This window comes from Lathyrus oleraceus, unplaced genomic scaffold (assembly GCF_024323335.1).
Source record: "Lathyrus oleraceus cultivar Zhongwan6 unplaced genomic scaffold, CAAS_Psat_ZW6_1.0 chrUn0663, whole genome shotgun sequence".
In the NCBI taxonomy this organism is placed as follows: Eukaryota; Viridiplantae; Streptophyta; class Magnoliopsida; order Fabales; family Fabaceae; genus Lathyrus; species Lathyrus oleraceus.
The window spans coordinates 13,550-27,509 of record NW_026113054.1 but is presented as its reverse complement, the minus strand read 5'-3'; the positions used below and the strand labels follow the sequence as shown (position 1 = coordinate 27,509).

Below are 13,960 nucleotides of genomic sequence, written 5' to 3'. Positions count from 1 at the left end.
AAAACTTGATCACTATAACATGTAGAGATCATTGGTACTTATATATGATGTTCATAACCATTCTTGAATCAATTCATGGTTGTGCTCTTTGTTCATGAGGGTCTCAAACCCTAGTTATGGACTTGATGAATCAATGAGATCATACCCTACCTACAAAAGAGTTAGGCAAATACAAATACATATTTTTGGTATTTTGGTTAGTAAAAATTATAAATTACAAGTATGATATAATCACAAAGTGCTTGGTGATCTCTCCTAAAACAAACCCAATGAAAGAGGGGTAAGTAGGGTGCCAAGGTATGATCCCAATGCTAATGCTTATGATGAAGTTGCATGATAGAGTTATGCATTTTTTAAGTTTTGAAAAATAACTTGATCAATGGTATAGGTCAAAATTGACCTATAATGTAGCCTCATATCACATGCTCAAAAAAGTTGAATTAGCTCTCACTCCAAACATCAAAGTTGAAGTAGACACATCGAATTTGATTGTGCAACTTGTTAACCTATCATATCATAAAAATTATGAAAGTTATGGCCTTGGAAAGTTGACTTTCAAATTAGGGTTTAGACAAAATGACCTATAATGTTTCAACATAGAAAATGATTTTCCAAGCAAAACTATCTCTATGTCTCAACATGAAAGTTGTTTACAATGTCAGTTAGAGTAAGTTTTCTCTTGGATTTATTTTAATATGGTGAAAATTGTAGGAGATGGGGTCTAGGGAAACCCAGTTTTGATCAGATGAATTCGTCTGGCCAATCACCACCAACCAACTTGCTAACCTCCATTTCTCTTGACTTTCTTGGCTCATGGTAGATCATAAATGCATAAGATGATGAATTTTGAAGTGTCCCTTGAGAAATTTGAACAATTGGTGAGATAGCTTGTTGGAGAAGTTACTCAGGATATCCAATGAAACTAGGGTTTCCAAGGCAAATCACCCTCAAATTATTGAAGAAAACTTGATCACTATAACATGTAGAGATCATTGGTACTTATATATGATGTTCATAACCATTCTTGAATCAATTCATGGTTGTGCTCTTTGTTCATGAGGGTCTCAAACCCTAGTTATGGACTTGATGAATCAATGAGATCATGCCCTACCTACAAAAGAGTTAGGCAAATACAAATACATATTTTTGGTATTTTGGTTAGTAAAAATGATAAAATACAAGTATGATATAATCACAAAGTGCTTGGTGATCTCTCCTAAAACAAACCCAATAAAAGAGGGGTAAGTAGGGTGCCAAGGTATGATCCCAATGCTAATGCTTATGATGAAGTTGCATGATAGAGTTATGCATTTTTTAAGTTTTGAAAAATAACTTGATCAATGGTATAGGTCAAAAGTGACCTATAATGTAGCCTCATATCACATGCTCAAAAAAGTTGAATTAGCTCTCACTCCAAACATCAAAGTTGAAGTAGACACATCGAATTTGATTGTGCAACTTGTTAACCTATCATATCATGAAAATTATGAAAGTTATGGCCTTGGAAAGTTGACTTTCAAATTAGGGTTTAGACAAAATGACCTATAATGTTTCAACATAGAAAATGATTTTCCAAGCAAAACTATCTCTATGTCTCAACATGAAAGTTGTTTAGAATGTCATTTAGAGTAAGTTTTCTATTGGAATTATTTTAATATGGTGAAAATTGTAGGAGATGGGGTCTAGGGAAACCCAGTTTTGATCAGATGAATTCGTCTGGCCAATCAGCACCAACCAACTTGCTAACCTCCAATTCTCTTGACTTTCTTGGCTCATGGTAGATCATAAATGCATAAGATGATGAATTTTGAAGTGTCCCTTGAGAAATTTGAACAATTGGTGAGATAGCTTGTTGGAGAAGTTACTCAGGATACCCAATGAAACTAGAGTTTCCAAGGCAAATCACCCTCAAATTATTGAAGAAAACATGATCACTATAACATGTAGAGATCATTGGTACTTATATATGATGTTCATAACAATTCTTGAATCAATTCATGGTTGTGCTCTTTGTTCATGAGGGTCTCAAACCCTAGTTATGGAATTGAAGAATCAATGAGATCATTCCCTACCTACAAAAGAGTTAGGCAAATACAAAGACATATTTTTGGTATTTTGGTTAGTAAAAATTATAAAATACAAGTATGATATAATCACAAAGTGCTTGGTGATCTATCCTAAAACAAACCCAATGAAAGAGGGGTAAGGAGGGTGCAAAGTTATGATCCCAATGCTAATGCTTATGATGAAGTTGCATGATAGAGTTATGCATTTTTTAAGTTTTGAAAAATAACTTGATCAATGGTATAGGTCAAAAGTGACCTATAATGTAGCCTCATATCACATGCTCAAAAAAGTTGAATTAGCTCTCACTACTAGAAAAACTGTTATTAGCGTCGGCCATTTACAGACGCTAACGGTGAAAAAACAGACACTAATATGTGGTTAGCGTCGGTTTAGCGTCGGTGTCGGGCCTTGAATAAAAGTTACGAAGCTACTGTGTAACGTCGGCTAAAGATACACCGAGGCTACTTAGCCTCGGGGAGACGGAGGCTAAAGCGGACACTAATTGAACCGACGCTATGTTGTTTCAAAACCATGAAAAGTCAATATTATGTTTAGCGTTGGCCTGTCCGACTCTAAAGTCAACAAAAAAAGTCAACAGATAGCGTCCGTGTCACCGACCCTAAAGTCAACATAGAAAAGTCTATAATAATATTTAGCCTTGCATACACCGACTCTAAAGTCAACAAAAAAGGACAATAACGGGTTGCAACATGACAACCTCACTCGAACAAATTTTTTCAATCCACAATATCATATTTATGGTAAAACATTTGGAAACAATTTTAAACATTCGTGAAAGTAACTACAAAAGTTCTACCCACATTAACTTTCAAAAAACATACACAAAAAGTAATCACATCCGAGATTAATTCGTTCTACTAAAAGTACAAGATCAATCTTCATCTAATGATTGATCATCCAAATCGTCATCATAATGATGAGAATGTGATACAAAAGTTGAAGTGTCAAATTTCTTCATCATAAATTCCTTCCAAGCATTCATCTCCCTCTCCATCCTTTGTGCAGTCTCGGTAGCAGCTTTTGCAGCCTCGGTAGCAGCTCGCATTGCTTCGTTAGCCTCTTGTAATTGGGTCGTTGCAGCCTCGGCAATTTGTTCAGCTTTAATTCTAGCTGCTCTTTCAGCACAGCAGGAATTTCATTTTCAACAGAACTTTCATTTTCAAACTGATAGCAGGAATTTCAAACTGATATCAAACAGCACAGCAGGAATTTCATTTTCAACAGAACTTTCCTTTTCAAACTGGCAATCTGTAATCAACACAACAACCACATTGCATCATGAATTAATATTGATTGTATTACAAGCAGCAGACAGTGGGTACCAAACATTAATTACCTGTACACCAGAAACCAATGATCCGGCAAGGACACCAGAAAGTGTTTCAACACCAAAAAAGATCCCAACAATAAGGGGTGTTAGCATAACAAGGGCACCAGGTGGGATCATTTCTTTGATGGAAGCGTCGGTGGAGATTGTCACACATGTGGCATAGTCAGGTTTCGCAGTTCCCTCCATCAATCCAGGAATCGTGTTGAATTGCCTGCGAACTTCCTCAACCATCTTCAATGCTGCACTACCGACACTCTTCATGGTCATGGCAGAAAACCAGTAAGGGAGCATGGCGCCCACAATCAGACCGATGAAAACCTTGGGAGTCAGGACATCGACGGTTGTAACACCAGCACGGCTCACAAAGGCACCAAAAAGGGCCAAAGACACAAGGGCGGCAGAACCAATAGCAAACCCCTACAACATAGTTACAACATACATCAAGAACTTAACTAGAATAATAGAATATATTGAACTAGGTGAAAAGAAAAGAAAAAAAAAAGAGGAAAACTGAACCTTTCCAATGGCAGCAGTTGTGTTTCCTGCAGCATCAAGAGCATCGGTTCTCTCACGAATTCTGTGACTCATTCCAGCCATCTCAGCAATACCTCCGGCATTGTCACTGATTGGACCATATGCATCGATGGCTAATCCGGTTGCTATAGTACTCAACATTCCAAGTGCAGCAACAGCAACACCATACATAGCAGCAAAACTGAAACTTACAAAAATACTAATTGCAATGGCAAAAATTGGAATGATAACAGACTTGTATCCCAAGGCAAGACCAAAGATAACATTGGTAGCAGCACCAGTCCTGCAGGAATCAGCAACATCTTGCACAGGGCTGCAAAATTCAGAAAGAAAATGTAACTCCTGTTAATATTTAATCAATTAGATGAATGAAGATGAAAATGCAAAATATGATTCAGAATTGCTTTTACCTGTATGCATTGCTGGTATAGTATTCAGTAACAAATCCAATGATAAGCCCTGCCCAAAGACCAACAGAAACACACAAGAATAGCTGCCTGCAAAGCCAAAATCAATCCAGTAAGTACTAAGACTGTTCAAAATTTATGATTCAAATCATTATTTCGTAAATAGACTGAAACCCTAACAATAAGTGTTATGAAACTAACCAGTTCTTGACAACTTTCTGCTCTCCAAAATTGAAGATGGTGAAGGTAGATGGGAGTGCTATCCAACTAACAATTGCAATTCCAACAGTCATCAGTATTGTTGAAATAACAAGCTGTTTTTTCAATGCTGGCTCAATTTCCTTTACATGTTTGATCTCAAAAAAGTCGGTTGCAAATAAGGTGGTGAGCAAACAAACAAGGAGGCCCACAGAACTGATGATGAGAGGGAACAACATGGCAGTGAACTCATGATTTATCCCGAAAGAAGAGATGGAAGCAACAACAAGGGCAACACAAGATGCCTCTGCATATGAACCAAATAGATCGGATCCCATACCGGCAATATCACCAACATTATCACCAACATTATCAGCAATAACCTGAATACACAAGAGTAACAAGAAGTATTTATAAATATATATTTTTTAAATTAACTATCAACTTTGGTCGGTACAATATTAACCTCTAAAACATAGATAAATTCAAAATATAAATATTATAAAATTGATACAAGATTAAACCATAAAAGATTTCTCTTTTATATAAACAACAAAAGACTTAGTTACAGCAGAAACTTGGAAAGCTCTGAACTTTCACAAATGGTATCGTACTTGTTGATATCTATCATGCATCAAAGAACTTCTAAATATTCATTTAGCTTTCTTACTAATGGTAGTGATATAAACTTTTGACAAATGAAGAACAACACAAATGCACTATGACAGATGATAGTAGTTGTCCAAAGTTGATGCCATTTCCAAAATTAAACATGACGATATACACCATTCACAATTAACAGCCGATTTCTTGATACATACCTCTACGTATCCATCTCCAAAGTTGATGCCATTTCCAAAATAGGTGCGAGAGATATGACGGTTAAGGGATGCTGAGTTGAACTGTGTCAATACAAATACTTTGTTGATCCCGCTGTTGATGCAGTTGCTCATTACACCATTTCCAAAAAAAAGCGGTTGATGCAGTTGTTCCATTTTGTTGCCTCCTAGATGTCTTGAAGGAACTCCAAGAAAGTTTATTTGCAGAAATCACTCTAACATATATGATCCCTCCAACTGCCTTTTTTCTTAAATCAACAGCAGGCAATGTGAAACATCGCCGTCGAGGTTCCACCATGGTTTTAACCAACGTGTCAGTAAAAAGCTTTTCCTGCATAGGATGTAAACTTACAATCAGTAAAAATGTGCGGAATTTATTACTATAAATATCATATTAAACTTTGTCGAAACGCACCAGCCAAGAAGAAACACCAGGCCACTCGGTAGCTGGAAGTGACTGACTTCCACCACTTCCAAAGGCAACTCCTACTCATACCTCAGGAGCCAATACAAACGAATATAAAAGTGCTTTTCCATCTAGATCGGTGTTAAGATAAGCTGCAAAATCAATATGAATGGTAGAAAAATCAAACCGATTTATATTTTTAATAATCTCCTACTTTATATAGCTCTTGTTATGTTAGAATATTGCTGTACATACATCACCCTTGATATGAAGAGCGTTAATCACGATTCGTGCAGTTCCCATCAATGGTTTCGCAAGCTTAGCAAGCATCAAAATACTCATTTCATTGGTGTCCCAATCTAAACCAAGTTGCATTACTCGCTGTAAAATACAAGCATAATATTTAACAAAATCTCTTATCTTGTAATATATCAATTCTTAATCTCCATGCAAGGCCAAGCTAGGAGCGCACGATCCTAGCGAAAGATGAATAATATGTTTGAAATATGAAGAGAAATAAAACCTGATCGCCAATAGTTGACCACCGCATCCCTTGCAAGGCCAAGCTAGGAGGGCATGATCCTAGCGAAAACTCTTGCAGCTCAACTCTTTCCTACACACAAGAATTTCTCTAGTTCAGCACATGTATGAAATGTTCAAACTGTTTTTGGAATACTAATAAAGTGTCATAGAAAAACCAAAAATAGACTTTTACTTACAAGAAGTCTTGGTTTCCGGAGCTTTAAACGCTTCTAGAGACACACAAAATGAAGAAAAAAAATTAGTTCACTTCTGAACGTAGGTTGAATATAGTATGTGGCAGAGGCGGTTAAAGTGTTACCTCAACTATAGCTTTTAATCTTGATGAAAGCTTGGGGCTAAAATAGTTAGGCCAGATTTCTGTCAACAATTTATTAAGCCATTCACAGTGCTCCAATGGTGTAATGGGCTATATATGAAAAGGAAATTGAAGTCAACTTCATAAACAAAACACATCGGCAATGTTAAAGGAAGAACAGGTAAGAGAAGATACCGAGTTATTCAATATTATTCGCTTCCATTTCTTATCCAAATCCTCCACAAGTAGTTTGCGTTGGTATCTCCCATACTGAAATACGTAGCATCGACATTTCAGATAGAAGGCATGTCGATGTTCATACCACACTAGTTACATTCAATCATTTCCATTTTATTAAATTATCACAGATGTCACAAAAGTTACAAGACCAAGTCACTACAAGGGATAAAAATTAAACATGACGATATACACCATTCACAATTAACAGCCGATTTCTTGATACATACCTCTACGTATCCATCTCCAAAGTTGATGCCATTTCCAAAATAGGTGCGAGAGATATGACGGTTAAGGGATGCTGAGTTGAACTGTGTCAATACAAATACTTTGTTGATCCCGCTGTTGATGCAGTTGCTCATTGGAATGTCTATAAGCCTGTAGCATCCACCAACAGGAACCTGAAAAATGTAAACAATACTATGTATCATTACCGAATGAAACAATTCTCGAATTTTGAGTCAACAAAACAATGGTTTGGTTAACTCACAGCTGGTGTAGCAGCTCGTTTGGTAAGAGGAAAAAGTTGAACACCAGAACCTCCTCCCAGTATGATGGAAACAACATTTTTAGGGTTGGCTTTTCTTCTCAAAAAAGACGGAACTTGAAATGTCTGAAGTTGTCACACATAAATACGAATCCAAGAATCATTTACCTGGAGTAATCAGAGAGGGGGATGAAGAATATGAATCAGAATCGGAAGACTAGCGATGATGCTTGCGACGTCGTTTGGTGTGGGAGTGAGACTTGGTTTTTTTCGGTTCTTAACGGAGTCCTTGTCGCGGTCTCGGCGATTACGGTGGTGACGCCTGCGACGGTGAGAGGAAGAATCGGAAGAGAGAGAGGAAGAATCAGATTAGGGTTTTCGTTTTGTGAAATGAAATGGAGGGAGAGTGAAAAATGACGAGGGAAAAGGAAAGAGGGAAATAAGCTGATTTTTGGTACCAAATAGAAAATTCCATAGAGTCCGCCAAGCGGACTCTAATTAATAAATAAAATAGTTAAACCTTAAATATATATATATATATTATAGATAAATCAATGGAAATTGTATATGTTATAAGAATAGAGTCGGCTCAGCGGACTCTAAGTAAATAAATACTAATTAAAAAATAATGCTACTAGATAGAGTCGGTCTCACCGACTCTAAATAAATTAATCAAACATTCTTCAAATATAAAATAACAAGTAGTGTCGGTTTTGCCGACACTGATAAAAAAAATAACTTGTCTTACAAGTGTACCTATATAGAGTCCGTTAGGGTAGGCTTAGCCGACACTAATAGTGTCCGTGTCGGTGGCCGACTCTAAACTAGGAGGCTAAAATGACTTATTCTAGTAGTGTCTCACTCCAAACATCAAAGTTGAAGTAGACACATCGAATTTGATTGTGCAACTTGTTAACCTATCGTATCATGAAAATTATGAAAGTTATGGCCTTGGAAAGTTGACTTTCAAATTAGGGTTTAGACAAAATGACCTATAATGTTTCAACATAGAAAATGATTTTCCAAGCAAAACTATCTCTATGTCTCAACATGAAAGTTGTTTAGAATGTCATTTAGAGTAAGTTTTCTATTGGAATTATTTTAATATGGTGAAAATTGTAGGAGATGGGGTCTAGGGAAACCCAGTTTTGATCAGATGAATTCGTCTGGCCAATCACCACCAACCAACTTGCTAACCTCCAATTCTCTTGACTTTCTTGGCTCATGGTAGATCATAAATGCATAAGATGATGAATTTTGAAGTGTCCCTTGAGAAATTTGAACAATTGGTGAGATAGCTTGTTGGAGAAGTTACTCAGGATACCCAATGAAACTAGAGTTTCCAAGGCAAATCACCCTCAAATTATTGAAGAAAACATGATCACTATAACATGTAGAGATCATTGGTACTTATATATGATGTTCATAACAATTCTTGAATCAATTCATGGTTGTGCTCTTTGTTCATGAGGGTCTCAAACCCTAGTTATGGAATTGAAGAATCAATGAGATCATTCCCTACCTACAAAAGAGTTAGGCAAATACAAAGACATATTTTTGGTATTTTGGTTAGTAAAAATTATAAAATACAAGTATGATATAATCACAAAGTGCTTGGTGATCTATCCTAAAACAAACCCAATGAAAGAGGGGTAAGGAGGGTGCAAAGGTATGATCCCAATGCTAATGCTTATGATGAAGTTGCATGATAGAGTTATGCATTTTTGAAGTTTTGAAAAATAACTTGATCAATGGTATAGGTCAAAAGTGACCTATAATGTAGCCTCATATCACATGCTCAAAAAAGTTGAATTAGCTCTCACTCCAAACATCAAAGTTGAAGTAGACACATCGAATTTGATTGTGCAACTTGTTAACCTATCATATCATAAAAATGATGAAAGTTATGGCCTTGGAAAGTTGACTTTCAAATTAGGGTTTAGACAAAATGACCTATAATGTTTCAACATCGAAAATGATTTTCCAAGCAAAACTATCTCTATGTCTCAACATGAAAGTTGTTTAGAATGTCATTTAGAGTAAAGTAAGTTTTCTCTTGGAATTATTTTAATATGGTGAAAATTGTAGGAGATGGGGTCTAGGGAAACCCAGTTTTGATCAGATGAATTCGTCTGGCCAATCACCACCAACCAACTTGCTAACCACCAATTCTCTTGACTTTCTTGGCTCATGGTAGATCATAAATGCATAAGATGATGAATTTTGAAGTGTCCCTTGAGAAATTTTAACAATTGGTGAGATAGCTTGTTGGAGAAGTTACTCAGGATACCCAATGAAACTAGGGTTTCCAAGGCAAATCACCCTCAAATTATTGAAGAAAACTTGATCACTATAACATGTAGAGATCATTGGTACTTATATATGATGTTCATAACCATTCTTGAATCAATTCATGGTTGTGCTCTTTGTTCATGAGGGTCTCAAACCCTAGTTATGGACTTGATGAATCAATGAGATCATGCCCTACCTACAAAAGAGTTAGGCAAATACAAATACATATTTTTGGTATTTTGGTTAGTAAAAATGATAAAATACAAGTATGATATAATCACAAAGTGCTTGGTGATCTCTCCTAAAACAAACCCAATGAAAGAGGGGTAAGTAGGGTGCCAAGGTATGATCCCAATGCTAATGCTTATGATGAAGTTGCATGATAGAATTATGCATTTTTTAAGTTTTGAAAAATAACTTGATCAATGGTATAGGTCAAAAGTGACCTATAATGTAGCCTCATATCATATGCTCAAAAAAGTTGAATTAGCTCTCACTCCAAACATCAAAGTTGAAGTAGACATATCGAATTTGACTGTGCAACTTGTTAACCTATCATATCATAAAAATTATGAAAGTTATGGCCTTGGAAAGTTGACTTTCAAATTAGGGTTTAGACAAAATGACCTATAATGTTTCAACATAGAAAATGATTTTCCAAGCAAAACTATCTCTATGTCTCAACATGAAAGTTGTTTACAATGTCAGTTAGAGTAAGTTTTCTCTTGGAATTATTTTAATATGGTGAAAACTGTAGGAGATGGGGTCTAGGGAAACCCAGTTTTGATCAGATGAATTCGTCTGGCCAATCACCACCAACCAACTTGCTAACCTCCATTTCTCTTGACTTTCTTGGCTCATGGTAGATCATAAATGCATAAGATGATAAATTTTGAAGTGTCCCTTGAGAAATTTGAACAATTGGTGAGATAGCTTGTTAGAGAAGTTACTCAGGATATCCAATGAAACTAGGGTTTCCAAGGCAAATCACCCTCAAATTATTGAAGAAAACTTGATCACTATAACATGTAGAGATCATTGGTACTTATATATGATGTTCATAACCATTCTTGAATCAATTCATGGTTGTGCTCTTTGTTCATGAGGGTCTCAAACCCTAGTTATGGACTTGATGAATCAATGAGATCATGCCCTACCTACAAAAGAGTTAGGCAAATACAAATACATATTTTTTGTATTTTGGTTAGTAAAAATGATAAAATACAAGTATGATATAATCACAAAGTGCTTGGTGATCTCTCCTAAAACAAACCCAATAAAAGAGGGGTAAGTAGGGTGCCAAGGTATGATCCCAATGCTAATGCTTATGATGAAGTTGCATGATAGAGTTATGCATTTTTTAAGTTTTGAAAAATAACTTGATCCATGGTATAGGTCAAAAGTGACCTATAATGTAGCCTCATATCACATGCTCAAAAAAGTTGAATTAGCTCTCACTCCAAACATCAAAGTTGAAGTAGACACATCGAATTTGATTGTGCAACTTGTTAACCTATCATATCATGAAAATTATGAAAGTTATGGCCTTGGAAAGTTGACTTTCAAATTAGGGTTTAGACAAAATGACCTATAATGTTTCAACATAGAAAATGATTTTCCAAGAAAAACTATCTCTATGTCTCAACATGAAAGTTGTTTAGAATGTCATTTAGAGTAAGTTTTCTCTTGGAATTATTTTAATATGGTGAAAATTGTAGGAGATGGGGTCTAGGGAAACCCAGTTTTGATCAGATGAATTCGTCTGGCCAATCACCACCAACCAACTTGCTAACCTCCAATTCTCTTGACTTTCTTGGCTCATGGTAGATCATAAATGCATAAGATGATGAATTTTGAAGTGTCCCTTGAGAAATTTGAACAATTGGTGAGATAGCTTGTTGGAGAAGTTACTCAGGATACCCAATGAAACTAGGGTTTCCAAGGCAAATCACCCTCAAATTATTGAAGAAAACTTGATCACTATAACATGTAGAGATCATTGGTACTTATATATGATGTTCATAACCATTCTTGAATCAATTCATGGTTGTGCTCTTTGTTCATGAGGGTCTCAAACCCTAGTTATGGACTTGATGAATCAATGAGATCATGCCCTACCAACAAAAGAGTTAGGCAAATACAAATACATATTTTTGGTATTTTGGTTAGTAAAAATGATAAAATACAAGTATGATATAATCACAAAGTGCTTGGTCATCTCTCCTAAAACAAACCCAATGAAAAAGGGGTAAGTAGGGTGCCAAGGTATGATCCCAATGCTAATGCTTATGATGAAGTTGCATGATAGAGTTATGTATTTTTGAAGTTTTGAAAAATAACTTAATCAATGGTATAGGTCAAAAGTGACCTATAATGTAGCCTCATATCACATGCTCAAAAAAGTTGAATTAGCTCTCACTCCAAACATCAAAGTTGAAGTAGACACATCGAATTTGATTGTGCAACTTGTTAACCTATCATATCATAAAACTTATGAAAGTTATGGCCTTGGAAAGTTGACTTTCAAATTAGGGTTTAGACAAAATGACCTATAATGTTTCAACATAGAAAATTATTTTCCAAGCAAAACTATCTCTATGTCTCAACATGAAAGTTGTTTAGAATGTCATTTAGAGTAAGTTTTCTCTTGGAATTATTTTAATATGGTGAAAATTGTAGGAGATGGGGTCTAGGGAAACCCAGTTTTGATCAGATGAATTCGTCTGGCCAATCACCACCAACCAACTTGCTAACCTCCAATTCTCTTGACTTTCTTGGCTCATGGTAGATCATAAATGCATAAGATGATGAATTTTGAAGTGTCCCTTGAGAAATTTGAACAATTGGTGAGATAGCTTGTTGGAGAAGTTACTCAGGATACCCAATGAAACTAGGGTTTCCAAGGCAAATCACCCTCAAATTATTGAAGAAAACTTGATCACTATAACATGTAGAGATCATTGGTACTTATATATGATGTTCATAACCATTCTTGAATCAATTCATGGTTGTGCTCTTTGTTCATGAGGGTCTCAAACCCTAGTTATGGACTTGATGAATCAATGAGATCATGCCCTACCTACAAAAGAGTTAGGCAAATACAAATACATATTTTTGGTATTTTGGTTAGTAAAAATGATAAAATACAAGTATGATATAATCACAAAGTGCTTGGTGATCTCTCCTAAAACAAACCCAATGAAAGAGGGGTAAGGAGGGTGCCAAGGTATGATCCCAATGCTAATGCTTATGATGAAGTTGCATGATAGAGTTATGCATTTTTGAAGTTTTGAAAAATAACTTGATCAATGGTATAGGTCAAAAGTGACCTATAATGTAGCCTCATATCACATGCTCAAAAAAGTTGAATTAGCTCTCACTCCAAACATCAAAGTTGAAGTAGACACATCGAATTTGATTGTGCAACTTGTTAACCTATCATATCATAAAATTATGAAAGTTATGGCCTTGGAAAGTTGACTTTCAAATTAGGGTTTAGACAAAATGACCTATAATGTTTCAACATAGAAAATGATTTTCCAAGCAAAACTATCTCTATGTCTCAACATGAAAGTTGTTTAGAATGTCATTTAGAGTAAGTTTTCTCTTGGAATTATTTTAATATGGTGAAAATTGTAGGAGATGGGGTCTAGGGAAACCCAGTTTTGATCAGATGAATTCGTCTGGCCAATCACCACCAACCAACTTGCTAACCTCCAATTCTCTTGACTTTCTTGGCTCATGGTAGATCATAAATGCATAAGATGATGAATTTTGAAGTGTCCCTTGAGAAATTTGAACAATTGGTGAGATAGCTTGTTGGAGAAGTTACTCAGGATACCCAATGAAACTAGGGTTTCCAAGGCAAATCACCCTCAAATTATTGAAGAAAACTTGATCACTATAACATGTAGAGATCATTGGTACTTATATATGATGTTCATAACCATTCTTGAATCAATTCATGGTTGTGCTCTTTGTTCATGAGGGTCTCAAACCCTAGTTATGGACTTGATGAATCAATGAGATCATGCCCTACCTACAAAAGAGTTAGGCAAATACAAATACATATTTTTGGTATTTTGGTTAGTAAAAATGATAAAATACAAGTATGATATAATCACAAAGTGCTTGGTGATCTCTCCCAAAACAAACCCAATGAAAGAGGGGTAAGGAGGGTGCCAAGGTATGATCCCAATGCTAATGCTTATGATGAAGTTGCATGATAGAGTTATGCAATTTTGAAGTTTGATAACATAACTTGATCAATGGTATAGGTCAAAAGTGACCTATAATGTAGCCTC

General features: G+C 35.7%; 1 protein-coding gene across 1 annotated transcript; it reads right to left on the bottom strand.

Moving 5' to 3' along the window:
- Positions 1-3,349: 3,349 nt before the first annotated feature.
- Positions 3,350-5,552, bottom strand: LOC127114651 (pyrophosphate-energized vacuolar membrane proton pump). Its single transcript, XM_051046653.1, has 5 exons — positions 5,379-5,552; positions 4,561-4,940; positions 4,363-4,449; positions 3,935-4,265; positions 3,350-3,835 (listed from the first exon to the last, which is right to left on the bottom strand). Exons 1-5 carry the CDS (start codon positions 5,550-5,552, stop codon positions 3,365-3,367), a joined length of 1,443 nt encoding a protein of 480 aa, XP_050902610.1. The 3' UTR covers positions 3,350-3,364.
- Between the last annotated feature and the right edge of the window lie 8,408 nt (positions 5,553-13,960).

What these genes read in the sequence shown, in the direction of transcription:
- LOC127114651 (XM_051046653.1), bottom strand. Translation starts at nt 5,552, where the DNA reads ATGGAACAACTGCATCAACCGCTTTTTTTTGGAAATGGTGTAATGAGC. An exon ending in TTGGAGATGGATACGTAGAG is followed by an intron (nt 4,941 to 5,378) that starts GTATGTATCAAG and finishes TTGTGTATTCAG; the next exon opens with GTTATTGCTGATAATGTTGG. An exon ending in CAGAAAGTTGTCAAGAACTG is followed by an intron (nt 4,450 to 4,560) that starts GTTAGTTTCATA and finishes TTGGCTTTGCAG; the next exon opens with GCAGCTATTCTTGTGTGTTT.